The sequence below is a fragment of the Malaclemys terrapin genome, chromosome 9 (genome assembly GCF_027887155.1).
Source record: "Malaclemys terrapin pileata isolate rMalTer1 chromosome 9, rMalTer1.hap1, whole genome shotgun sequence".
In the NCBI taxonomy this organism is placed as follows: domain Eukaryota; kingdom Metazoa; phylum Chordata; order Testudines; family Emydidae; genus Malaclemys; species Malaclemys terrapin.
The window spans coordinates 696,337-721,419 of NC_071513.1; the positions used below are offsets into that span (position 1 = coordinate 696,337).

Here is a 25,083-nt window from a genome sequence, read left to right on the forward strand (position 1 = left end):
CTCTAAACTAAACAAATCCAATTGTTTTCAATCTTTCCTCATAGACCATGTCATAAACATACAGCTAAGGATAGCATAACATCCCTCCTTTACCTGTAAGGAGTTAAGAAGCTCAAATAACCCGGTTGGCACCTGACCAAAAGGACCAATAAGGAAAGAAGATACTTTCAAATATGTGGGGGGAGGTTTTGTTTCTGCTCTCTTTGTTGTTCTCCCCGGGAAAGAAAAACCATCTCCTAAAACCCTATCTGAAATAAGCATCCAAGATTACAAACATTGTAAGTAATAGCAAGGAAATGCATTAGCTTATCTTTTGTTTTAGCTTGTGAATTTTCCCTATGCTAAGAGGGAGGTTTATTCCTGCTTTTTGTAACTTTGAAGTTTTGCCTAGAGGGGAATCCTCTGTGTTTTAAATCTTATTACCCTGTAAAATTACCTTCCATCCTGCTTCTTTTACTTTTTTTTTTTCCTTTATAATAAAGTTCTTCTTTTAAGAACCTGATTGGTATTTAGTGTCCTAAAAACCCACGGGTCTGATCTGTGCTCACCTTGTTTACCTATTTGGTTGGTAGATTATTCTCAAGCCTCCCCAGGAAAGGGGGAGAAAGGGCTTGGGGGGATATTTTGGGGAAACAGGAATTCCAAGTGGTCCTTTTCCTAAATCTTCATCTAAGTCACTTTGTGGTGACAGCGATACTGTCCAAGGACAAGGAAGAATTTGTGCCTTGGGGAAGTTTTTAACCTAAGCTGGTAGAAATAAGCTTAGGGAGTCTTTCATGTGGGTCCCCACATCTGTACCCCAGAGTTCAGAGCAGGGAGGGAACCCTGACAGGCCGTTTTCCAGACTTTTAAACATCTTGGTTGCTCTCCTCTGGACTTTTGCCAATTTGCCCACATCTTTCCCCAACCAACTGTGGTGCCCAGAACAGGATACAACACTCCAGTGGAGGCCTTATCAGTGCTGAGTAGAGTGGAAGAATTACTTCTCGTGTCTGGCTTACAACATGCCTGCTAATAAATCCCAAAATGATGTTTGGTTTTGTTGCAACAGTATTACACTGTTGACTCATATTTAGTTTGAGATCCACAAGTGCAGTACTTTGCATTTGTCCTTATTTAATTTCATCCTATCTATTTCTGACCATTTCTCCAATTTGTCAAGCTCATTTTGAATTCTAATCCTGTCCTTTAAAGCACCTGGAACCCATACCCACCACCCAGCTTGGTATCATCCATAAACTTTATAAGTATCAGAGGGGTAGTCGTGTTAGTCTGGATCTGTAAAAAGCGACAAAGAGTCCTGTGGCACCTTATAGACTAACAGACGTATTGGAGCATAAAGCTTTCGTGGGTGAATACCCATTTCGTCAGTGGGTATTCACCCACGAAAGCTTGAACTTTATAAGTGTGCTCTCTACACCATTATCCAAATAATTTATGAAGATATTGAATAGAGCCAGAACCACAACGGATCACTGTGGGGCCTCACTCGATATGCTCTTCCAGCTTGACTGTGAACCACTGATAACTACTCTCTGGGAATAGTTTTCCAACCAGTTGAGCACCCACCGTTAGGTTCATCTAGACTATATTTACCTAGTTTGTTTGTGACAAGATCGTGTGAGACGGTATCAAAAGCCTCACTAAAGTCGATAGGGAAGCTAAAGGGTTTCCTGCATTAACTAAAGTCACTTGGTGGAGAGGGCAGTTATTAACACAAATCCTTACTGCAGGTAAAAAGTTTGGGGAAGTTTCACCCCTGGAAAATAACACGGACTGGTCTGACCTGGTTCAAGAGGCCTAGCAGACAAAGAAATGGTCTGTATAAAGTGACTGCCATGACCTAGAGAGCGATCACTTACGCTTGATACAAGAACTGACACAAAACTGTGACCAAGAGAGATAGGCCCTGCAGAGGGCCTGAAGTACTTTAATCCTGTCAGGGTCTCCAGGTGGCAAATGGGTGACAGCTGGTGAGCCAGATGTGTGTATAGGCGGTTTGTTGTTTTTAAAGATAAATAGTACTTTGCTTTATGAAAGCTGCCTGGTTACTGATTAAGCCTGTCACTGCCCCTGAGAGAACAGGACTGCAGGTGCTGAACTGAAGTCAGATCTGCTGAGATAATCACAGTGATTTGCAGGAGCTTGCAGTCTAAGTCCACAGTCTGGAAGAAGTGGATCGCAGGTTCCCGTCCAAGAAAAGTGATGGCTAGAGGCCCGAGACCTAACTGGGCGTGCCCTCAAAGAGTCAAAAACAACAAGGAGTCCAGTGGATTTATTTGGGCGTAACTGGACTCCTTGTCATATTTGTTGATACAGAATAACACGGCTACCCCGTGATACTCAAAGAGTCAGAGGTGCAGTTAATTCCAGAACTGTTGTGACAGTCTGAATAAACTCTGAAGGACCATTAACATACAAATGGAGTTGCATCAGACAGGCACAATGGAAGACCAACAACTGGATATTAACTTTTAAGAACTAGCAGCCAAGGGAAGCAGAACGTATGGAACACACATAACAGCAACTTGAAACAAAGAACGGAGGTCTCAGCATACAGCGCTAAGACGTCTGCTGCGCAGTGCACAGGAGAGGCTGGAATCCTAGACAATTCTGGGCCAGAGAGGCGAGTAATGCTGCCAGCATGGACAAGCGTATAAGATGACTTTTCCACTTTAACCGAAGGACCCTAAAATACCATATTCCAGCTGACTAATATGTGCTGGCTTGTTTTGTGTCTCTGCAAAACATCTGCTGGTTGTGTGACTCCTGAGAGCAGCATTTCTCCAACAGGGGCCTAAACTAATTTGGACCCGATGGAGGAGCCCTGACAAGAAAAGTGTGCTGAAGCCGTAACCCAGGCTCAGGGTAGCAGGGCTCACCCTTGTAAAAAGTGGAGGCCTAGGACTAAAGGGATAACCTCCTAAAGAGGCTGTAGGAATGTCAGGGTTACAGTATGCCCTGTGGACACATGACAAGTGGCTACTGGCTCCCTCATCGTCAGATTGTATCTTGCTACCCCCTCGAGGAGCACAGACACTCCTTCTACCTACACAAATGGAGCCACCTGAGAGGGGGTCTCAATAGCCCCAGCCCTGCGCCTCACCGGTCTGGGTCATGATGTCCCACACACACATGCATGAGTGCGTTGCACACAAAGCTGTAGCGGTTGGCCGGGTTGTCGTTGAGGCTCTTGCCCAAGTTGGTGTAGGTGAAGTTGTGTGCGGATGGATTCTCGATGGTGTCGATCATGAACTCGGGCTCCCACAGCATGTTAGAATCAGAGGGCTCCACATTGCAGTAGATTGTGTTCTTCACCTTGGAGCAGAAGTCACTGGCAGGGACAGGAAGGGGAGGTTAGGCACTTCTGCAAACATGCTTCCCACTGCCTTTCACAAGCAACGCCGAGGCCCGGGGTGAGAGCCTTCTGCTCCCTCCCCCAGACTTCCCCTGCATCCTCTGCAGTGCAGAGAGCTCCAGCTTTTACATGAAGGCTTAAGGGGCTCATTCAAAAAAGTTCCTCCGTGAAGAGCCATGCCTGTTCCTTGTTGGGGAAGCCCCTGGAAAATACCAGAGGGGGTTCAGTGACCTAGCTTGGGGCTGCCACTTCCTCTTGCTCTCAGTGCAGCTCCTGGAAGTGCTCACCAGTGAGCAGATCAGCCTGCAGGCATCGCAGTAACAGAGATGGCCCCAGGCAACTACCATTCTTCCTGCGTGCCCAGCTAGACCTGAGGCAGGGAACCCCCACCGTATGTCCATGAGGAAAGAACACTAGCTGGTGGGGAACAGTGTGTGCAAGATCACAAGCCAAGCTGAGGCCATGGTCTTTCTGAGGGCAGTGCCCTTGCCCCCAACCTGCCTCAAACTCACCTAAAGAGCTCCCCAAATTTACTCTTGAGGTGACTGCAGGAGGTGTATAGGTCGTAGAGGTAGGCCAGGATACAACGCTCTGCTGAGGAGCCATCAGAGCGGTTCATGCCATGTTTCACCACCCCACACAGACTGTAAAGAGACAAGAAATGCTTCAGCAGCTTGAAAGGAAAGCCTGAAGGAGCATGGCATCAGACACAGGCAGCATCCACCCACTTGAGGGTAGAGCCCCAGACATGGAGACAATGTCCTCGGAGAACAGATCCCTCCCCATGCCCACCCCTCCATGGGACAAAGCTCCAGGCACAGAGACAACACCTCCTAGGAGGACAGACCCCTGTCCCCCCAACCCACCTGGGACAAAGCCCAGAGATGAGGCTTCCCCTGCCCAAGAGGGGCACAAGGCTCCCTTACCCTTCGAAGACCTGGGCCATCTGGTCTTGGTTCAGGATAAGGCAGGAGTGGTAGTGCCGCAGCACAGCCACGATGCACAGGCACAGGCTGGTGGTGTAGCTGCCAACTAGGTCGGAAGATTTCAACAGCAGCTCTGCCTCCACCACGCTCAGCTCGTTCAGCAACTGCACCCAATGACATAAAAACCCTTCAACAATCCAGACAACTCCACCACTACAAACCCTGTCATTGGGGCACCAGTCAGAGGGAGCCTGCTGGCTAGGCACCAATGCATTCAGGAGCCTGAAAGTCGGGCGAAGCCTGCCATCCAGGCCCCAGTAAGTTCAGGGGGTCTGCCAGCATTAGGGTGCCAACCAGAAGAAGCCTGCCGGTTGGACACAAGTGTGGGCAGGCTGGCTTCCTAGATATGGCTCTGACCTTTCACTACCAGGACCTGTTCAAAATCCCACTTACACTCCAATTAGTGGATGAGCTAACAGTTTCAGTTATGCCTCCAACTGTAGCAAATTTTCTAAAATATCATCTGGCCTAGTCTGCCACAACCAGTAACACAGCTTGTATTGCAGGGTGGCAGGACCTTCTGAGGGAGGAAACCACTCTTGTTGTTGGAAGGGCTGCCATGAACAGAAAAAAAAACCGCTCTCGCTCAAGAAAGGCATCACTGCAGCTCAGGGACAAGAACAGTAGCAAGGTCCATTCCAAACAATCCTGAAACCTTTGGAAAAATGACCCTCAAAACCAGAGCCCCAAAGGAGGACTACAGTTTTGTGCCACACACAAGCATACCTCATGGCCACTCCCCCATGGAACACCAGAGAGTCTAAGGCCAGAAAGCACCATTATGATCATCCAGCAAGACCCAGGCCAGAGACCCTCACTCAGAGATTCCTACATCCAACCCAATAACCTATGGTTAAGCAAGAGCAGATCCTTCAGAAACACACTTAGTCTGGATTTAACGTAGATAAACCCCACTCCGGTGAAGCACCTCAGACCCCAGGGCTCACCTGGATAGCGAAGTCAATGAGACCACTGATGTTGAGTGAATACTCCATCAGGTCAAAGATGAACTGCACGTGCTGCACCAGAGGCAGATGGTATGACATCCCTAAGGCAAAGCTGGTGATCTGTTCCAAGACATTGCGAGATACCTGCAGGCAGAGAGAGAGGCACAAGGGGGGTATCAGCCCCTTGCAAAGCTCCACTTGTCAGATCCAAATTACTCTCCCACTGTCTCCTCTGGAGGCTGCTTTCCATGCTGCAGTGGGGCACATACAGCCAGGGCCCAGATTGGAGACTTCTCATTCCAGAACCCCATACCTGAGAGGTAACCTGGTGCTGATCAAAGTGAGAAAGGTGCTGGAATTTAGCAAAGATATCCTCAGCTGTTGGGAATGCCTCTGGCTTGCTCCTCTTCCTCTTCTGGCCTTCCTCTCCACCTGCCAAAGGCAAGAAATACAGGGAGCCATTACCAGACTACCTTCTTTGGGGCACAGAGCCACCCTACAGACAGCCACATGCATCTTCCAATTCCTCAGCAGGGAGCACGGGTCCACCCAACTGCAGGCAGAGTAAGCACTGGAACAGTTTACCAAGAGTCACGGAGGATTCTCCATCACGGGTAATTTTTAAATCAAGATTGCATGTTTTTCTAAAAGCTCTGCTCTAGGAATTCTTTTGGGGCAGTTCCATGGCTTGTTACACAGGAAGTCAGACTACATGATCACAGAGGTTTATTCCGGCCTTGGAATCTATGACTATGAACCAGGGAGCCTCACGTTCCCCACATTAGGGCAAAGGATCTTGGGCCAACTCATAAGCTGTAAGGCCTGCTCTAGAAGGCATCAAATCGAACTCCCAGAGATGGGAATCCCTAATTAAGAGTGATGGTCAGGGATGGTGAAGTATCTAATCCATCCCAAATGAGTTAGCTATTCTCTCCAGGGCTCTGACCAGTCGCAGTTTAACTGCCCCAATGTAGGGGCTTCCCTTGGGAGACTAGCCATTCTCACCAGGACTCAGCCTCAAAATCCCTCAGCTCAGTTTCAAGAGCATCTCATCTCTCCTTTAAAGGAGCATCCTCAACTTAAAAACCCTGGTGTCTGCTGTTGTCACAAGGCACCTCTAAGAAGCCCTAGACTGACAGAGATTACAGAAAAGTGGAACAGACCAAATCCCCACCTGGTGTAAATCAATGTAGTTCCATTGGCTTCAGTGCAGCTGTGCGAGTTAACATTTTTCATCGGGTTTCCTGTGTGACAGCACGCTGTGTCTAGTCTGTGTCACTGCTTCCCTTGCCCACTCAGTCTCCCCTGTGTGCAGGTCTCCCAAGGGACCCAACCAGCTGGAAAGGAACACCTTCCTGGGGCAGGGCGGGCCCAGGCTGCACTAACCTGTCTCTGCTGTGCTCTTCCTGTTTAACACCTTCAGAATGTCTTTGGTTATCTTCTTGATGGTATGTCGGGCATCATCTCGCTGTTTCCCAACCCCAAACAGAACCACCAGCCGCTGGTTACATTCATGACTGCATGACTCTTCCTGGGAGCCAAAGGGAGACAACCACATTAGCTGCTTTCAGGCTAGATGCCAATCATCTCATCACACATGGGTCTCTAAGAGGAGAGGGAAGGTGCAGCTGGGAGATGACCCTGGGGAATGGAAAAGCAAAGAGCCACACCAGGCGCCCACTCAAAGACAAACTGCCCCCAGCATTCAAGGCACGCATGACCATGCTCCTTTCCCTTTCACTGCTCAAGCTGCAAGGCGTCAGGCATCCCATGCTTGGGTGGAGCAGCAGCAAGGAAATGTGCAGGTCTCATGAGGGGAGGGTGGCATGAGCCCAGGTCTGATACCTGGGTGAGAGGGGTGGGGAAAGTTAGGCACAGTTCTCATACCTGAGGGATAGGAAAGTGCGTGGCATACTGGATGTGCCGTGGCTGGTCGTACAGGGATGCTAGTGTTCCTTCTGCGGCCTTTTCCTTTAGCAGAGGCTTTGCTTCCTTCTCAGGGTCTGGTTTCTCAGGGGAAGGGCTGGCCTTAGACTCACAGTGCATTGGAGGAGAGAACATCTAGGGAGAGAAGACAAGATTGCTGTGGTACATGGCCACACATCAATGGTACTGAAAGCAGCCCACAAGGCTATTCCAGCTCACAGCTGATAAGGAGGGCAAAGCATGGGGACAGCACCCACCCCTCAGGACACTGCTCCCAGCCCAGGTACCAAATCCTCCTCCCGAATCTGCACATGAGTACAGCTTCCTGGTACACCTCGGACTGAGAACAAGCAACAGAAAGTTAGGAATTAGAGGCTATGATTCTGATGACAACACTCCACAAGAGCCAAGATTAAGGCAAAAGGCCCCCTGGGGGGCAGTGCAGCCCTAGACCCCACAGGTGTCCAACACACACCTTGAAAGATACAAATGGTTGGAAAAAAGAAATTTCCCGGCGGTTTCAACAGCAATCATTCTTAGCTCTTACTGCGCATCTTCACTCAAAGTACTCTGCAAACATGAATGAGCGACTCCCCACAACAAGCTAAGAAACACACAAACTAAGGCAGAGAGGTCAGGTGACTTGCCCAAGGCTGCAGAGCCACTGGACCACATCTCTTCTCCCAGGTAACTAAGAGTCTCAGTGTCACCATCCTTTCGCCACTTTCACCCTCCATACCCTGCACTGCCTCTCAGTAATGTCCCTCTCACCTCCTGCTCCCTCACCATTCCAAGTGACAAGCAGCTCCTGGGGTGGTGGGTCAACCCTACAAAGGAGGAAATTCATGGAATGGCACACCTGGTTACACAGCTGGATCCTAGCCTGCCTACATGCTCCGTACCACTCGACTCAAGAGCATCCACAGGCAAGTTGTGTTTACCATACCGTCCCAACCAGCCGCAAGACACAAGCCCTTTTGGCCAGGCCCTTCAATTCCATAGAGGACAGAAGGCACCCAGCAGCAAGTTGATGCACCTCCACATTGGCAAGGTGCCCAGCAAAGCACACTTGAGCTACTCACCAAGCACCAGGTAGGAGAGGAAAACAGGTACGTACCGAGAAATCAGTCTTCTCCATGTCATCAAAAAGCACGCTGGAGCTATGATCAATATCCATGGACTCCGAGAGGCCGGTGTCCTGGGGCCATAAACAAGGGGCAGCCGTTAATTCTCTACACTGCACTAGGAAACGCGTACACCTCAGGAGTTTCCCCACAGCATTGTCCAGTCTACAGCTCAGGCAGAATGAGCCCCCACTAGCAGTGCCTGTGCCAGCCACTGTTAATGTCCCTTTGGTTTTCAAATCCTAGTAGCTTATTACATGCTATCTTATTAGAGCTGGGCTGCACGGCATGAGCGATAGAATCATGACTCCAGAGCCTTTTCCATGCCACAGGCCCCTTTCAGCAGCTCAGAATTTAACCCTTCACCTCCAGGCTGAAGTTTTATAGGATTAGCCTTGGGGGAGGGAGGAGGCAGGTGGCAAGTGCAGGTACTTTGCAGGGGACGAGTCCGGGACGTAAGGACAATCAGGAAGGAGCACTTGGGAAGGGGCCATGAGAGCCGGTGCGCCTTACCTCCAGCTTGATGCCACTGTTGCCCATCCCCTCCTTTCTGTCATGCTCCTCGGCGGGGTCATCGAAGGGCGAGGGAGGGCGGGGCCCATGCGAGTCCATGGCCAGGTCACCCCGGGAGATGAGTGTGCACATATAGATGTTGTGAGAGAAGACGTCATGCCGGATCAGCTCACAGAACAGCAGCACCAGGTTGAAGAACTCCACCTTCTCACTTTCATTCGCTGGGTCCGCTGGAGGCACAGCAACAGCACATGAAGGAGCAGGTAGCGCTACCAGAGTCCTCCCTCCAGCACTGCTCTGAGCAACACTGGCCACCTGCCCGATATCTAACCCAGGGATGTCCTTTTGCAGGGCTAGAGGAAGAGTTTTCTAGAGGCCCCTCAACCACCTGGCAGGATTCAAGGCAGGGCTAGGAAACTGCAGTGGGGATCAAGGCCAGAGCACACAGCTGGCAGAGGCAGCAACTAAATGCTTGGGCTCCTCTCCAGTTAGTCTCAGCAGCAGTTACATTTCCTCATCCCTTCCCAATGTCTTGCCCTCCAGGCTGCATCCCCTCCCTCTCCAGAGTCCAAGTGAGACTGTTGGTTTGTGTCCCGGGCTCAAGGGAGAGGGAAGGCTGGACATTAGCGAGTTCTCGTTACGTACTTAGCACAGGAGCCTGAGTGTCGAGGAACTGCATGAGGACGTCCTGGAAGACAGGCGTGCTGGCTGCTGAGAGGGAACCTGAGGAGATGGAGCCTTTCTCATCCACAACTTCAGAGTCCCCACATCTCTGGAGAGAGAGACATGAGTACAGGCTGCTGCCCGGAGGAGAAACTCAGTGTCCCCCACTCCCAAAGACAGACATTGTCTTTGTAGAGAGAACCTCCCCACATAGGAGAAAGCCAGTCCCACGAAACCTTCCCATAACCCACTATGCACAGCCTCTGAGGAGACCTAGTGCTTCTGTATCTGTGCTCCAGAGAACCCGAGAGACACACAGAGCAGTCCCATACAGTGGTGTGGTCTCTGGCCTACTATGGGTCAAAGTAAATGTTCATGCCAAAGGCACTAGCATCAAGGGGCCTTTGGCCTCCAGTACTCAGCTAGCAGGCTTCCGCCCATCAGTTCTGGAGACACCACCTCACTACATAGTTATGGGAGAGCTCTTCTTTGGAGAAGGTCACCCTTACTTTAACCCCAACGACCAACCCAGCAACTACTGTTCTCTTTCCAACTATAAAGACTTCCAGGGTCCATCAGGGACAAGGACTTACCTCGGCCTCTATTTCCGCTTGCCGCTTTTCCAGCAGTTTAGCCACAACCATAGCCCTGTGGCGGCCGGAGCGCTTACAGCTCACAGCCCACTCACACAGCAAGGCCACCACTGCGTCATCATCTGGGGAGATCTGTCAGAACACAGGCATGATGGTAAAGCATTGAACCACAGGTAAGAGTTCAACCGCTCCTGTGGGCACAGGCAGTCAGGACACAAAGGAAGGTGATCAGCAGGAAGCCAACCAGCCTGAAATCTGCTCTACTCCTCTCTTCCCAGTACACACAGAACACACACCAAGCCAGAGTCTGAAGCGGGGTTTCCACGCTCCATGCGGACCACACAGTGGGGGAACTCCAGCAGCAGCTGCTAGTCTCTACCATACACCCCTGGGAAATCCCAACACAGGGCTTTCTTCACAGAATTCCTCCTTTTTGGGGTCAGGCTGGGGCCAAGCTTACCAAGCACATTACCCCAGCCCTTCAGAGACTGCCCTGGCTCCCAGTTTCCTTGCAGGTGCTGATACTGACTGACCTCCAAACCTCTAGTCGTTTGGGTCCCAGCTATCCAGGACATGCTACTTTCCATGTCCAGTTGTGGTAAAAGAGCATGACTAGCAGCTCCTGGATTCCAAAGAGCAGCCTGTGGCCCTGAATCCAGCAGGACCAAAGTCAACTGCCCTTGGAAGCGCCCTGCACAGCCTCCTCCGCCACCCCCCAGCCCCGCATTAGCGTGAGTTGTCATTTCCTGGATGGGTTGTTTAACATTCGGTTTTCGTGTATTTATACAGCATGTTTTTACAGATCAAAGAACTCCCCCCCCCCCCCCCATCAAAGGCAATTCCCATTTCACAGAGGTCTGGGGCGGCGCCTCTTCTCAGGACAGTCATTGTCGGCAGTACAGAATGCTCCTCAGCAGCACCAGACACCACCTCCCCCGTGCCTGCACAGGCTTCCCCTCCCTCAGAAATACAGGCAGCCCTTACCATAGGCTCTCACAATGCACACCTCGCTCTCTCCCTAACCCAGGGCTGCGCAGACACCCACTCCAATGGAGTTCCAATGTCTTGTCTGCAATGGGCCACTTTTCATGCGGCACCCAAGTAGCTAGTTCCCTCATGGTGCCAGCTGGACATAAACCTGAAAGAGAACAACCCCCCGACTAGCACCTGCACCCACCACCACCAGCACAGGGCATCACCAGTGTGGCCCATCACCCACCTCATGACTGTCTTTGCTTGGTCCCAGCCCAAATATCCTGTTGTACAGGGAATCCAAAGAGTTGCTGAAGTCAGATCTCTCAAAGCTGTGACTGTCCAGAACTTCCAAAGTGTGCAGAACCCGGCCGATAGTGAATCCTGGAGCAGGAAAGGAAAGGAAAGGGGAGTGTGCATGAGCAAGCATTTGGGCAACTGGTATCACAGACCTAGGAACACAGGAGGCAAAGCCCCAAATCTCTGCGAGCTCAGAGCACGGGAGACTGGAGACACAACCTGTGGTTGGGGGTGGGCCTGATCCCCACAGGGCTCTGAGCCTGGGAAAGAGTGAGATTCATCTGCATTCTCCTCACTGTGGTCAAACGAGCAGAAAAGTGTCCAAGACACAAGCCAAAGAGAGGATGACTGGACATGGAACTCCACAGGGCACTGGCTCAGGCTAACACGTCTGATTGCTAGGGACCGGGAGAAGAGACTGCAGATCCTGCAGTAAGTTACCTGCAGTGGTTTCCTGGCACTTGTCAAATGACCAGCGGACCTCAACTGCCTGGCCACGCTCCTTTATCTGCTGCTCAATCTCACGGAGCTTCGCCCGAACCTAAAGGCAAAGGAATTCCATAAACACATGCGAGGGTGGCCAGAATAGACGTGCAGCACAGAGAGCTGCCAGCAGAACCCAGGGAATGCCAGCTGCCCTGCCTGAGGCACAAGGCCAGAGAGACGCCGCCCATCCCCAAGTGGGGCGCTGGACGCCTCAGGCACAAGGAAAGAGAGTCTGCCCACCCCGCAGGTCCATGGGTGCCCTGCTTGCAGCACAAAGGGAGGAGAGGCCTCCTGCATCTCTCAGTGCCTCAGCTGCTCAGGATCAGCAGTGGCAGGAGCACAGCCGGAGGTGTTGTTGCTTAATATGGAGAGATAAGCCTGAATGGACTGGGGTAGGTGCTAACGTCCTGGGCCCCCAACACTCCCTCCTTTGAAAGCTGCTCACCTGCTGGGTGAAGGCCGAGTTTCCCCCGGGCATGGGCAGGTTGGAGGGGGCAATAGGCAGATGGTCCAGTGGAGAGCCAGTCTTTATCCTGCTGTCAGTCAGGGAGTAATGCCAGACCAGAGCGCTTGGGCAGCACAGGATGATACTCTGCAGCAGACAGCCAAAGCAGAAGCGCTGAGCATCTCCAAGCCTGACTCCTGGGTCCGAGAGCACCCGGCAGGGCTGTTCCCAGACCGTACAGACACTCCCCAGCCTCAGCCTCACCACACCTATGAATAGGCTCCCATCTGAAAGAGCTTCGAGGCTGGAGAGTGTGCTGGGGTACAGAGGTGCCCTCTCTCCACGCAGGAAGCTACCCAGCATTTACTGCATTGGCTTACTTAGACTAGACACATTTAAGTAGCCCAGGCCAAAACTTCATGTTGCCTTAGGCTAGAGAGAAGCTGGTGCATGCAGCTCATAAAGACCCACAATAACACTACGTGAATTTCCCCGGCTAGCCCGGCCATGGCAGTTACATTAATAACACAGAGAGGACTCACTAGCAAATAAATCAGAAGCGTGATGGGGGATGCGTGTAGCCCAAATCCTGGAGCCCCAGGGTTTCTTATTCGTTGCTACACAGATTCCATAGTCAGACACCCCACATAATACAGGACAGAGCATTTCACCAAGGGATTCCCACACCAAGCCCAGGACTTCTGATTCAGTAGGTCAACAAGCCTTGATATAAGAACTCCAAGTGATGGACAATCTACCACATCCCTAGCTAACTTGTTCCAATGGTTAATTTATGCCAGACTTGCAGTTTGAATTTATCAAGATGCAACTTCCAGTCACTGCATCTTGTTCTGCCTTTCTCTGCTAGATGAATGAGCCGTCTGCTATCAGAAATCTTCTCCGCATGCGGGTAGATACTGATAGACCATGATTCAAGACACCTTTCTTTTAACATACTTTTCAGTACGCTAAAAAGTCTGACCTCCTTCAGTCACTCACTGCAAGGCAGGCTTTCCACTCTTCTAATCACTATGGCTTGTCTCTAAACTGCTTCCAGTTTTTCAACAACCTTTTTAAAGTGTGGGCACCAGAACAGGATACAGCAGCCCAGTAATGGACTCACCAATGCTACAGAGAGAGGTAACACCACCTCCCTAGGCCTATATTAAGTCCTATCTTTACGTCCTTTTCCAAGTCCTGCTTTCCAGAATAAAGTCCTTCATCCTTCAACTGTGACCTACATTCTGCATTCCCAGAGGCAAGACCTTGTATTTTGCCATATTAAACTGCGTATTGCGCCCAGGGACCCATCATCGTTATTTACCATCTCAACTAGTCTGTGTCATCAGCAAACTTTACCAGGAATGATCACTGATAAAAATATTAGAGAGTTTTGGGCCAACAATGGGTGCCTGTGGGATCCAACTAGAAACACTCTCTTGGTGATGATCCCCGCTCTACCAGCCAGCCAGTTTCTAGTAGGTACTGTGCTGATTTTGCATCATACTAATATTTTAACCAGAATGTCTTCTGTTGACCCATCAGAGCTCCAGCCTCCTTCACCACTGATATTAACCCAGCAAAACCCTACCTGTAGAATGCAGCTGAGCCCAAATACCACCGGGCGGTGTTGGGGACAGAGCAGCAAGTCACTGAAGGGACTAGGGGGAGGATTTCCTGCAGCCGGTTGAGGGGCGGGTGTTGACGGGAGGGCAGCTCCTGTCTGTGCGGATAGGATGTGGGGCAGGTGCCCACCCGTGCCGTCCACCTGCATGGCAAGCCTGCGGGTACAGAAGTAGGCCAAGCGCCTGGACAGGTATGCAGACTGCACGAACTCTCCAGAGTACTGTGGGGAAGAAGGAAAAACCATCCCAGTTCCAAGCAACACTAGAGAAGTCCCCAGAGCCAATGCTATGCAGTCGTGCCTCACGGATAGGGCCACAGCCTCGCCCAGAGCAAAGGCCTAAACAGCAGGGGAACCCTTGGGGAAAATGTCATCACAATGTTGCTTAAGCACCAGTGAGATTCACAGAGCACCATGGGCAACATCTCCCTTGATCTCAATGCACCCAGCCCCTGCCTTCTCAGGAGCTTGGGGGTTTAGTGTAACCAGCCATGGGAGCAGAAGAGAAAAGCCACTTCTATTCAGTTCCATCCAATGAACACACTATTGCCATCAAGAGTCCAGCCATTACAGGTAAGGCAGGGACAAGGAGCTGGAACAAAGCCCCTTGCAGTAGCAGAAAGCAGTGGGATAAGCAGCATTCCCTTCTGGTAGCTGGTGGCTAATGTGGGGGGAAGGCACTCAGCTGGGAAAACACCCCAGGCTAGTGCAAGGCGGCTTGTGTTCCCCAGAGCTGTGTTGGAGGAGGTAGTTCTCTCCTGAAGCTCACCCGCAGCAGCAGAGGTAAGAGCAGTTTCAACAATTCATCTTCTCCTGGCCGTATCTTCTCAAAGCATTCAAGCACCCAGGTAAGGAATTCGTGTCTGTCCAGCATCCCGTCCTGGAGACAGACAGACAGAGTGAGAGGACCAAAGGAAGAGCATCGTGGAGCTATTCTACCCCTATTCCTCCTGCTGGGCCACCCAGGGGCTCAGAGATGGACTACATTCTGCAACAACAAATTACTTCTGAGCCTTGAGTATCCCTTGCAAACCCCACCCCAGCCAGCAGCTCCCTTCAATACCTCACCTGGAACATGAACATAGCCAGTTTCTCATTGTAGTCCCATTGTTTCAAAGCGTGCTCCACCTCCTGTGGCATGGGCCCAGATGGTGAACCACAACCCTGCCCAGAGAGCTGCCTATAGAACTCAGAAATCTTCTGCAGCTGTTCTGACAGGTACTTGGTGATGATCTGTGTCCACTCTGGAATGAAGAAGACAGTCATCAGCGAGTAGGTAAGCAGGAAGAGGAATGGGAGAGGGCTGATCCAAGCAGGGGGAGAGAGAGTCAAAGAGTTCCTGTGATGGAAGAAAAACCACAAGGAAAGAGATACACCTGTGGGTTCCAGGGAAAGGTGGAGAACAAGGGACATCTTCTGAACTGCATTTTAAAGCAGGTCTTTAACACACAAAATACTGGACGGCAGTTCGCTAGGAAGGAAGATTCCTTAAACGCCTTTGTTGAAGATCTGACAAGAGCAAAGGGATGAAGGGAAACAGGAGGGGACAGGGTCAGGACAGCCTGATGTAGCATCCCCATTAGTGATCTGAGAGATGGGATCAGCAACATGTTCAAGGCCTTGGTCTTAATCTTCAAAGCAATTAATAAAGTATGTCCCAGCTACATTAAGCCCAAATTTCATTCCATGAACTGTCAAGTTATTTTGGCTCCTCTGGGATGATTCAGATCACAAAGCCCAGGTGAGAGCTGGGAATAAAGCATGCTTGAAGGGGTTGAGCTATGGAAAAAACTTCCAGAGATCAGGAGATTAAATAAAACAAAACTCTGTAAACAAACATATTAATCAACCAACCCAATAAAATAAAAAAAGCTAGACTGTAGTCTTTGTCCCAGAAAGAGAGAGGAGCAGAGACTTCATGAAGTCCTCTTGCTATTTCTTTTACGTGGTAAGTGCTCAGATAATATCGTGATGGGCAGCAGTATAAACCATAACAGACAGGCTTTCCCGTATGCTGCTAATTGGAAGGATCCTGGAATTCCACAGAAGCCAGAACTATGATCCAAAGAGGCCCAGCGTGGCTGGAAACATGCAGGAAATAACAGAATGAGATTCTGTTGGGGAAATGCAGCTAATACATTTTGGGAGAAATAACCTTAAACCAATCTGTCTAGCTTGGCTAAGACACACCTAAGGGCAGACATAACAATCCACAAATATATTAAAGGTGTAAACACCAAGAAAGGAATGGAGTTGTTCAGGGGAGGAACAAACAGTGTGTAAGAAGGAGTCATGAGAGTGAACTGTGAAAGACTATCAGAAAATATTCGTTCTCAGGAAGATGTATTGTCTGTTGTCCAAGGGAACAGGCTGAAGCCCCATTGCCTGGGATGTAACTAGAAGAATGAAAACAGCAGTCATGATCCAGTAGAAGGAAGCCTGTGCTGCCCCCTCCTGGCTAGAGAGATAAGGTGGGTGAAGTAATATATTTTATTGGGCCAACTTTTGTTGGTGAGCGAGACAAGCTTTTGAGCCAAAGAGAGCTCTTCTTCAGGTCACCTCACCCACCTTGTCTCTCTAACATCCTGGGACGCACCTGGCTACAACTACACTGCATATACCCTCCCGGCTAGGGCAGATGTGGCCAAATAGATCTTTTTCATCCTTAACGACTTCTATTCTATCGAGAAGGTGCAAGCACAACAACAGGCAAGGAAGAGAAAACCTGGTAGGAAAAAGGCCAGGACTCCACTCAAGTCACTTACCGATAAAGGGATCAATGACATGCCGTTTTTTCACCTTAGTTTCTGTGATGGCAGCATAGTAGGCGCAAGTCATTTTGATCAGCCAGGCTGCTCTCATCACTGGAACAGTGTATTTTGCCAAGTAACCAAAAACCTCCTCCTTCTTACTAAAGATGGGTACCTAGAACAGAACAGAAAAAGGGAAAAGCTAGCTTCTGAGGATCCAGAAAGGAATCACCCCAGAGTAACATCCACTACCACCCTTGTGCCTGGACAACCGTCCACAAACTAAGTATCACACAGCTTGCGCCATTCCATCAGGGCACTTACAACATAAAGAACATTTTCCTGGGTCAGCAGGCAACAGTACCAGAGCTGAAGTGCAACACATGAGAAATGAAGCAGGAAACTGGGGAAAGGTACTGCAAAGAGGCAGGTCCGTCATAAACACAGTTCTTAAGGGAAGGGTGGATAACAAATCAAGAAGTGTGTAAGTACAAAAGACACACTAACAGCCTGTGAAAACTGACTTTTACCCGCAGGGGCCCTGAACTCCAGGACCTGGCAAACCCTAGCCCAGAGGTAGTCAATAGGCAGACCATGGGCCAAATCCAGACCACCAAACGCTTTTGAATGGACCCCAAAATCTCTTTATTTACTTATTATCATTGTTGTTTTATTATTTTCTCTGGAATTTGGACCTTGATTATACCTGGACTAAGAAATTTAGACCTTGACAAAAAATAAATTGACTACCTCTGCTCTAGCCTCTACATTATACACTCTGCTGCTACAACGATAGGAACTAAGCTTCCCCACAACCACTGCCAGGCTCACAAGCCCCCTGTTTATAGCCCCACCTCTACAGAAGACAGCTTTCTTTCCTCATCCAGCTCTGGGAGAATTCATCATTCCAGCTCCACTATGGTAGCATCAAGGCCTAGCTTCTGAAGCACAGAAATGTAAATGCTCTTCTTAGAATCATAGAATATCAGGGTTGGAAGGGACCTCAGGAGATCATCCAGTCCAACCCCCTGCTCAAAGCAGGACCAATCCCCAGACAGATTTTTTTACCCCAGTTCCCTAAATGGCCCCCTCAAGGATTGAACTCGCAACCCTAGGTTTAGCAGGCCAATGCTCAAACCACTGAGCTATCCCTCCCCCCCTTAACCCAGGCCAATACACAAAGCCCTTCCCTGTAAGAAGGCTGCCACAGACACAGGAGTGTGGGAAGTCATTCAGCTAGTTATCGCTAGACAATCTCACTACAATCTTTGAGAACTTGAAAACACCATAGCAGCATGAACTACCCTCATCTAAGCATGAGGCCAATAAAGGTAGGCGGCAGCAGTTCCCCTAAAAGCAATCGAAATTCAAATGAAACATTCAAGCTCTACATGCCATGAGACAAAGTTTAGACTCGTCTCTGAATAACTGGGAACCTTAGCTCTACAGCTGTGGAGGACACAGGCAGCCCAAGATGGTCCTGGACACACACTCTGAGCACTATAACCAATCTGATATGGAAAGAGAACAAACCTCTTCTAACCGCAAAACCTCCATTGCAGTCTTCAAAAATAGACAATACCCACAAAACCAGGTGAGGGAAGAGCTCAGACAGGACATGTTCTACCTTTCTTGGCAGCCTCACCTGCAACATACCTTTTTAGCCAGGTGAGTGAGGGGCTTAGTCCCAGACAGATCTGTGAACCAGTTGTTTATGGCACTCTGAGAGCGTGCTGTCACCAGCCAGAAGTTATCCTTCTGGTTCACCTGAGGTTTCCGTCTTCCCGTGTCAGGCAGCGTGTTGCAGCGCAGCTTCTCTGCAATAATGCTACTAAAATTTGAACTAATCTGAAAAAGAGAAGAGAGTAAGAAGCCTCTCACAGAACTGGGTCCTGTGAGCTACACACTAACCCCTTGTTAGTCTCTGGGAGAGGCTTGGCTATATTAATTAGTTACATACATTTGCTATTATCCCCAAAGTCTCATTAGCATGAACTTCCAAAACCCAATCACCAAAAACAGCCAATGGCTCCCTTTACTTCAATCAACAAGACGACTATCTGCAGTAGGACTGACAATACCTCAATAAGGGAACTTCTGAATTGCAGCGCTAAAATAGCCTGGTTTAGCACCGCTGGAATGAACGTCTCTAATTCCTTGGCAGAAGAACCCAACACTTGGCACTTCCTGATGGCCTTCCATCCGAGGATATCAGTGGGAGGGAGGCCTGGTGAGCACTAACACATTGTACAGGAGGCCAAACTGAGGCACAGGCATCTCATGACTCCCAGCTTTGTGTTTGCACCAACAGAGAAGTCTGTCTTCCAAACATACAACTTCTTATCAACCACAGCAATGTCCCTGCATCAAGCCAATACTGATGTTCTAACCTCCTACTTAATTTGAGCCAGTAATCTGTCAGGATGGGGCATCTAGGTACTAGTTATCAACAGCTGTGGATAAAGCTCTGCCACCACATCACTGACACTGTGGGTCAGGAGCGGAGGAGCAGCCTACTCTCCCACCGAGGTTGGGAACACAGCAGCCCACTACCACAAAGAAGGATAGACACTCCTAGAGCTTAGCCTTGGGAAGGCGATAGGCCAGATCATCACAAGAGTGTAAACCTGTCCACCCTAGAACTCCTATCCCAAAGACCCTGGCTGTGGGCCAAGATCTAGAACCACCACACTAATTATCACCAGTCTGGGTGCAGAAATCATTAAGAACAAGGCCTACCCATAGGAACCCTAGTAAGAGGGACTCGATGCAATGGGGCTTGGCCCCCAAAGCCCTGCAGGGATCTCACCTTAGCTGGATTAAAGTTGACATTTTTGGCAGTACCATGTTCATCTCCAGAGACTGCTGGCTGATTATTGAAACCCTGCTTCACATTTAAAGCGGTGAGCTCATCCTGTGCAAGAGAAGGAGTAAGGGAACGCTGCATGGCAGTGCAGCTCTACACAAGCCATGCAGCTCCCCTGGTAGCCCAGCCTGGAGACACGGGACTAGACAGTGAGAGAAAGGAGGTTATCCTCCCCTACTGGTCCCTGCCACAGCCCTCACTGAGGGAGGGCAACTTCCCAGCCTCATCCACTGATCTCCACAGGGACAGGACCCCTCAGCGATTGGGCTCATCCCCTGACACCCCCCAGGACAGGACCCCTCAGCGACGGGGCCCATCCCCCCCGCCCCCCCGGGGACAGGACCCCTCAGCGACGGGGCCCATCCCCCCCGCCCCCCCGGGGACAGGACCCCTCAGCGACGGGGCCCATCCCCCCCGCCCCGCCGGGGACAGGACCCCTCAGCGACAGGGCTCATCCCCCCCGCCCCCCCGGGGACAGGACCCCGCAGTGACAGGGCTCATCCCCCCCCCCGCCCCCCCGGGGACAGGACCCCTCAGTGACAGGGCTCACCCCCTCCCCCGGGGACAGGACCTCTCAGTGACAGGGCCCATCCCCCCCCGCCCCCCCCGGGGACAGGACCCCTCAGTGACAGGGCCCATCCCCCCCGTCCCCCCGGGGACAGGACCCCTCAGTGACAGGGCTCACCCCCCCCCCGGGGACAGGACCCCTCAGTGACAGGGCCCATCCCCCCCGCCCCCCCCCGGGGACAGGACCCCTCAGTGACAGGGCCCATCCCCCCCGCCCCCCCGGGGACAGGACCCCTCAGTGACAGGGTTCATCTCCCCCTGCCCCCCCCGGGGACAGGACCCCTCAGTGACAGGGCCCATTCCCCCCGCCCCCCCGGGGACAGGACCCCTCAGTGACAGGGCTCACCCCCCCCCCCCCGGGGACAGGACCCCTCAGTGACAGGGCCCATCCCCCCCGCCCCCCCGGGGACAGGACCCCTCAGTGACAGGGCCCATTCCCCCCGCCCCCCCCGGGGACAGGACCCCTCAGTGACAGGGCTCATCCCCCCCGCCCCCCCCCGGGGACAGGACCCCTCAGTGACAGGGCCCATCCCCCCCCGGGGACAGGACCCCTCAGTGACAGGGCCCATCCCCCCCGCCCCCCCGGGGACAGGACCCCTCAGTGACAGGGCCCATCCCCCCCCCCCGGGGACAGGACCCCTCAGTGACAGGGCTCACCCCCCCCCCCGGGGACAGGACCCCTCAGTGACAGGGCTCATCCCCCCCCTGCCCCCCCGGGGACAGGACCCCTCAGCGACGGGGCCCATCCCCCCCCCCGGGTCCCCCAGGCCCGGTCACGCCCCCGGCCCGCACCTCCTTCTGCTTGGGGTCCTGCGGGTAGACGTCGGGCGGCCCCAGGCGCGGCCGCTTCAGGGGCCGGTGCTCGTAGCTCAGGATCCCGAAGGCCGCCATCGCCGGGGGGGGGCTGGCGGGGCCGGCAAGGCTGGGGGAGAGACACTGCCGGGCCACAACAAGGAACGGCGGAACCACCCGAGTGGGCCCGAACCAGCACCCGGCACTCACGGAAACGTCCGAGCGGGGCCGGAGCTTCCCGAGCCGCCACCCGGCACTCACGGAAATGTCCGAGCGGGGCCGGAGCTTCCCGAGCCGGCACCCGGCACTCACGGAAATGTCCGAGCGGGGCCGGAGCTTCCCGAGCCGCCACCCGGCACTCACGGAAACGTCCGAACGGGGCCGGAGCTTCCCGAGCCGGCACCAGGCACTCACGGAAACGTCCGAGCGGGGCCGGAGCTTCCCGAGCCGGCACCCGGCACTCACGGAAATGTCCGAGCGGGGCCGGAGCTTCCCGAGCCGGCACCCGGCACTCACGGAAATGTCCGAGCGAGGCCGGAGCTTCCCGAGCCGGCACCAGGCACTCACGGAAATGTCCGAGCGAGGCCGGAGCTTCCCGAGCCGGCACCAGGCACTCACGGAAACTGCCGAGCGGAGCAGCGCCCGTTTCCCCGCCTAGGCAGCGCCTAGTTAGCGGCCAGCTCGGCAGCCTCGTGCCCGGCCTGCCCCACGTGACCCGCTTCGCCCCCCACGTGTCCCCGTCTCACTGCTGACTGGGCTGTTCTAAGTCCGGCCGGCGGCGCAGGGACCTGCCGGCACCTCCCTCTGGCCCCGGGGCCCGCGCCGGCTCCGCAGCTCCCATTGGCCAGGGGCTCCCCGGCCCCCACCTAGGAACCAGGGGGAGATTCCAGCCACTTCCTGGGAGCCCCCTCCTGCCCCCTGAGCCCCTCATGTCCCGCCCCACCCCAGAGCCCACACCCCCTCCCACACCCCCTCCCCTTCCCGGAGCCCCCTCCTGCCCCCTGAGCCCCTCATGTCCCGCCCCACCCCAGAGCCCACACCCCCTCCCACACCCCCTCCCCTTCCCGGAGCCCCCTCCTGCCCCCTGAGCCCCTCATGTCCCGCCCCACCCCAGAGCCCACACCCCCTCCCACACCCCCTCCCCTTCCCGGAGCCCCCTCCTGCCCCCTGAGCCCCTCATGTCCCGCCCCACCCCAGAGCCCACACCCCCTCCCACACCCCCTCCCCTTCCCGGAGCCCCCTCCTGCCCCCTGAGCCCCTCATGTCCCGCCCCACCCCAGAGCCCACACCCCCTCCCACACCCCCTCCCCTTCCCGGAGCCCCCTCCTGCCCCCTGAGCCCCTCATGTCCCGCCCCCTCCCGGAGCCCTCGCCCCCTCCCACACCCCCTCCCCTTCCCGGAGCCCCCTCCTGCCCCCTGAACCCCTCATGTCCCGCCCCACCCCAGAGCCCACACCCCCTCCCACACCCCCTCCCCTTCCCGGAGCCCCCTCCTGCCCCCTGAGCCCCTCATGTCCCGCCCCACCCCAGAGCCCACACCCCCTCCCACACCCCCTCCCCTTCCCGGAGCCCCCTCCTGCCCCCTGAGCCCCTCATGTCCCGCCCCACCCCAGAGCCCACACCCCCTCCCACACCCCCTCCCCTTCCCGGAGCCCCCTCCTGCCCCCTGAGCCCCTCATGTCCCGCCCCACCCCAGAGCCCACACCCCCTCCCACACCCCCTCCCCTTCCCGGAGCCCCCTCCTGCCCCCTGAGCCCCTCATGTCCCGCCCCACCCCAGAGCCCACACCCCCTCCCACACCCCCTCCCCTTCCCGGAGCCCCCTCCTGCCCCCTGAGCCCCTCATGTCCCGCCCCACCCCAGAGCCCACACCCCCTCCCACACCCCCTCCCCTTCCCGGAGCCCCCTCCTGCCCCCTGAGCCCCTCATGTCCCGCCCCACCCCAGAGCCCACACCCCCTCCCACACCCCCTCCCCTTCCCGGAGCCCCCTCCTGCCCCCTGAGCCCCTCATGTCCCGCCCCACCCCAGAGCCCACACCCCCTCCCACACCCCCTCCCCTTCCCGGAGCCCCCTCCTGCCCCCTGAGCCCCTCATGTCCCGCCCCACCCCAGAGCCCACACCCCCTCCCACACCCCCTCCCCTTCCCGGAGCCCCCTCCTGCCCCCTGAGCCCCTCATGTCCCGCCCCACCCCAGAGCCCACACCCCCTCCCCTTCCCGGAGCCCCCTCCTGCCCCCTGAGCCCCTCATGTCCCGCCCCACCCCAGAGCCCACACCCCCTCCCACACCCCCTCCCCTTCCCGGAGCCCCCTCCTGCCCCCTGAGCCCCTCATGTCCCGCCCCCTCCCGGAGCCCTCGCCCCCTCCCACACCCCCTCCCCTTCCCGGAGCCCCCTCCTGCCCCCTGAGCCCCTCATGTCCCGCCCCACCCCCTCCCACACCCCCTCCCCTTCCCGGAGCCCCCTCCTGCCCCCTGAGCCCCTCATGTCCCGCCCCCTCCCGGAGCCCTCGCCCCCTCCCACACCCCCTCCCCTTCCCGGAGCCCCCTCCTGCCCCCTGAGCCCCTCATGTCCCGCCCCACCCCCTCCCACACCCCCTCCCCTTCCCGGAGCCCCCTCCTGCCCCCTGAGCCCCTCATGTCCCGCCCCACCCCCTCCCACACCCCCTCCCCTTCCCGGAGCCCCCTCCTGCCCCCTGAGCCCCTCATGTCCCGCCCCACCCCAGAGCCCACACCCCCTCCCACACCCCCTCCCCTTCCCGGAGCCCCCTCCTGCCCCCTGAGCCCCTCATGTCCCGCCCCACCCCCTCCCACACCCCCTCCCCTTCCCGGAGCCCCCTCCTGCCCCCTGAGCCCCTCATGTCCCGCCCCACCCCCTCCCACACCCCCTCCCCTTCCCGGAGCCCCCTCCTGCCCCCTGAGCCCCTCATGTCCCGCCCCACCCCAGAGCCCACACCCCCTCCCACACCCCCTCCCCTTCCCGGAGCCCCCTCCTGCCCCCTGAGCCCCTCATGTCCCGCCCCACCCCAGAGCCCACACCCCCTCCCCTTCCCGGAGCCCCCTCCTGCCCCCTGAGCCCCTCATGTCCCGCCCCACCCCAGAGCCCACACCCCCTCCCACACCCCCTCCCCTTCCCGGAGCCCCCTCCTGCCCCCTGAGCCCCTCATGTCCCGCCCCACCCCAGAGCCCACACCCCCTCCCACACCCCCTCCCCTTCCCGGAGCCCCCTCCTGCCCCCTGAGCCCCTCATGTCCCACCCCCTCCCGGAGCCCTCGCCCCCTCCCACACACCCTCTCCTTCCCGGAGCCCCCTCCTGCCCCCTGAACCCCTCCTTTCTGACCCCACTCTGGAGCCTGTACCCCTCCCACATCCCCTCCCCCTCCTGGAGCCCCCTCCTGCCCCCTGAACCCCTCCTTTCTGACCCCACTCTGGAGCCTGTACCCCTCCTGCACCCCAAACCCCTCATGTCCGGCCCCACCCCAGAGCCCTCGCCCCCTCACGGAGCCCTCGCCCCCTCCCGGGCCGGAGCCCCCTCCTGCACCCCAACCCCCAGCCTGGAGCCCCCTCCTGCATCCCAAACCCCTCATGTCGGGCCCCACCCCAGAGCCCACACCCCCTCCCACACACCAACCCCCCGCCCCAGCCTGGTGTAAATGAACAAGGGTGGGGGAGAGTGAGCAATGGAGGGGGGGATGGAGTGAGCAGGGGCGGAGCCTCAGAGAAGGGGTGGGGCCTAAGGGAAGGGGGTGGGACAAGGGTGTTCGGTTTTCTGCAAATAGAAAGTTGGCAACCCTAGGGGCAGCCCGTGGTCCTGTCCCGGGGCAGTCCGTGCTCCAGGCCGTGGTCCCACCCTGGGGCGGCCCATGCTCCAGCCCTGTGGCAGCCCGTGGTCCTGTCCTGGGGCAGTCCGTGCTCCAGGCCGTGGTCCCACCCTGAGGCGGCCCATGCTCCAGCCCTGGGGCAGCCCGTGGTCCTGTCCCGGGGCAGTCCGTGCTCCAGGCCGTGGTCCCACCCTGAGGCGGCCCATGCTCCAGCCCTGGGGCAGCCCGTGGTCCTGTCCTGGGGCAGGCCCAGCCCATTGTCACACACAACCAGGCCAGGTCGTGATGCCAGCGCCCCTTGCCATGAGGCCATGCTGCAGCCGGTGCCTTTCCAGTCCGGCTGCACCTCATCTGCC

General features: G+C 55.2%; 1 protein-coding gene across 2 annotated transcripts in view; it reads right to left on the minus strand.

The window, feature by feature from the left end:
• Window positions 1-21,063, minus strand: part of MED12 (mediator complex subunit 12) — a 72,044-nt gene extending 50,981 nt beyond the window's left edge. For both annotated transcript variants that reach the window (XM_054040151.1, XM_054040150.1), the window contains exons 1-21: window positions 20,913-21,063; window positions 19,497-19,601; window positions 18,344-18,535; window positions 16,703-16,862; window positions 15,006-15,181; window positions 14,707-14,817; window positions 13,905-14,159; window positions 12,314-12,460; window positions 11,824-11,923; window positions 11,330-11,466; window positions 10,111-10,242; window positions 9,500-9,626; window positions 8,855-9,084; window positions 8,335-8,415; window positions 7,179-7,352; window positions 6,678-6,822; window positions 5,605-5,723; window positions 5,292-5,435; window positions 4,285-4,448; window positions 3,871-4,002; window positions 3,107-3,334 (exon numbers count right to left, since the gene is read on the minus strand). In XM_054040151.1, coding sequence (XP_053896126.1) covers window positions 3,107-3,334; window positions 3,871-4,002; window positions 4,285-4,448; window positions 5,292-5,435; window positions 5,605-5,723; window positions 6,678-6,822; window positions 7,179-7,352; window positions 8,335-8,415; window positions 8,855-9,084; window positions 9,500-9,626; window positions 10,111-10,242; window positions 11,330-11,466; window positions 11,824-11,923; window positions 12,314-12,460; window positions 13,905-14,159; window positions 14,707-14,817; window positions 15,006-15,181; window positions 16,703-16,862; window positions 18,344-18,535; window positions 19,497-19,601; window positions 20,913-21,011 — 3,158 coding nt within the window. In that variant the 5' untranslated portion in view covers window positions 21,012-21,063. The remainder of the gene's footprint in view (window positions 1-3,106; window positions 3,335-3,870; window positions 4,003-4,284; window positions 4,449-5,291; window positions 5,436-5,604; window positions 5,724-6,677; window positions 6,823-7,178; window positions 7,353-8,334; window positions 8,416-8,854; window positions 9,085-9,499; window positions 9,627-10,110; window positions 10,243-11,329; window positions 11,467-11,823; window positions 11,924-12,313; window positions 12,461-13,904; window positions 14,160-14,706; window positions 14,818-15,005; window positions 15,182-16,702; window positions 16,863-18,343; window positions 18,536-19,496; window positions 19,602-20,912) is intronic.
• Between the last annotated feature and the right edge of the window lie 4,020 nt (window positions 21,064-25,083).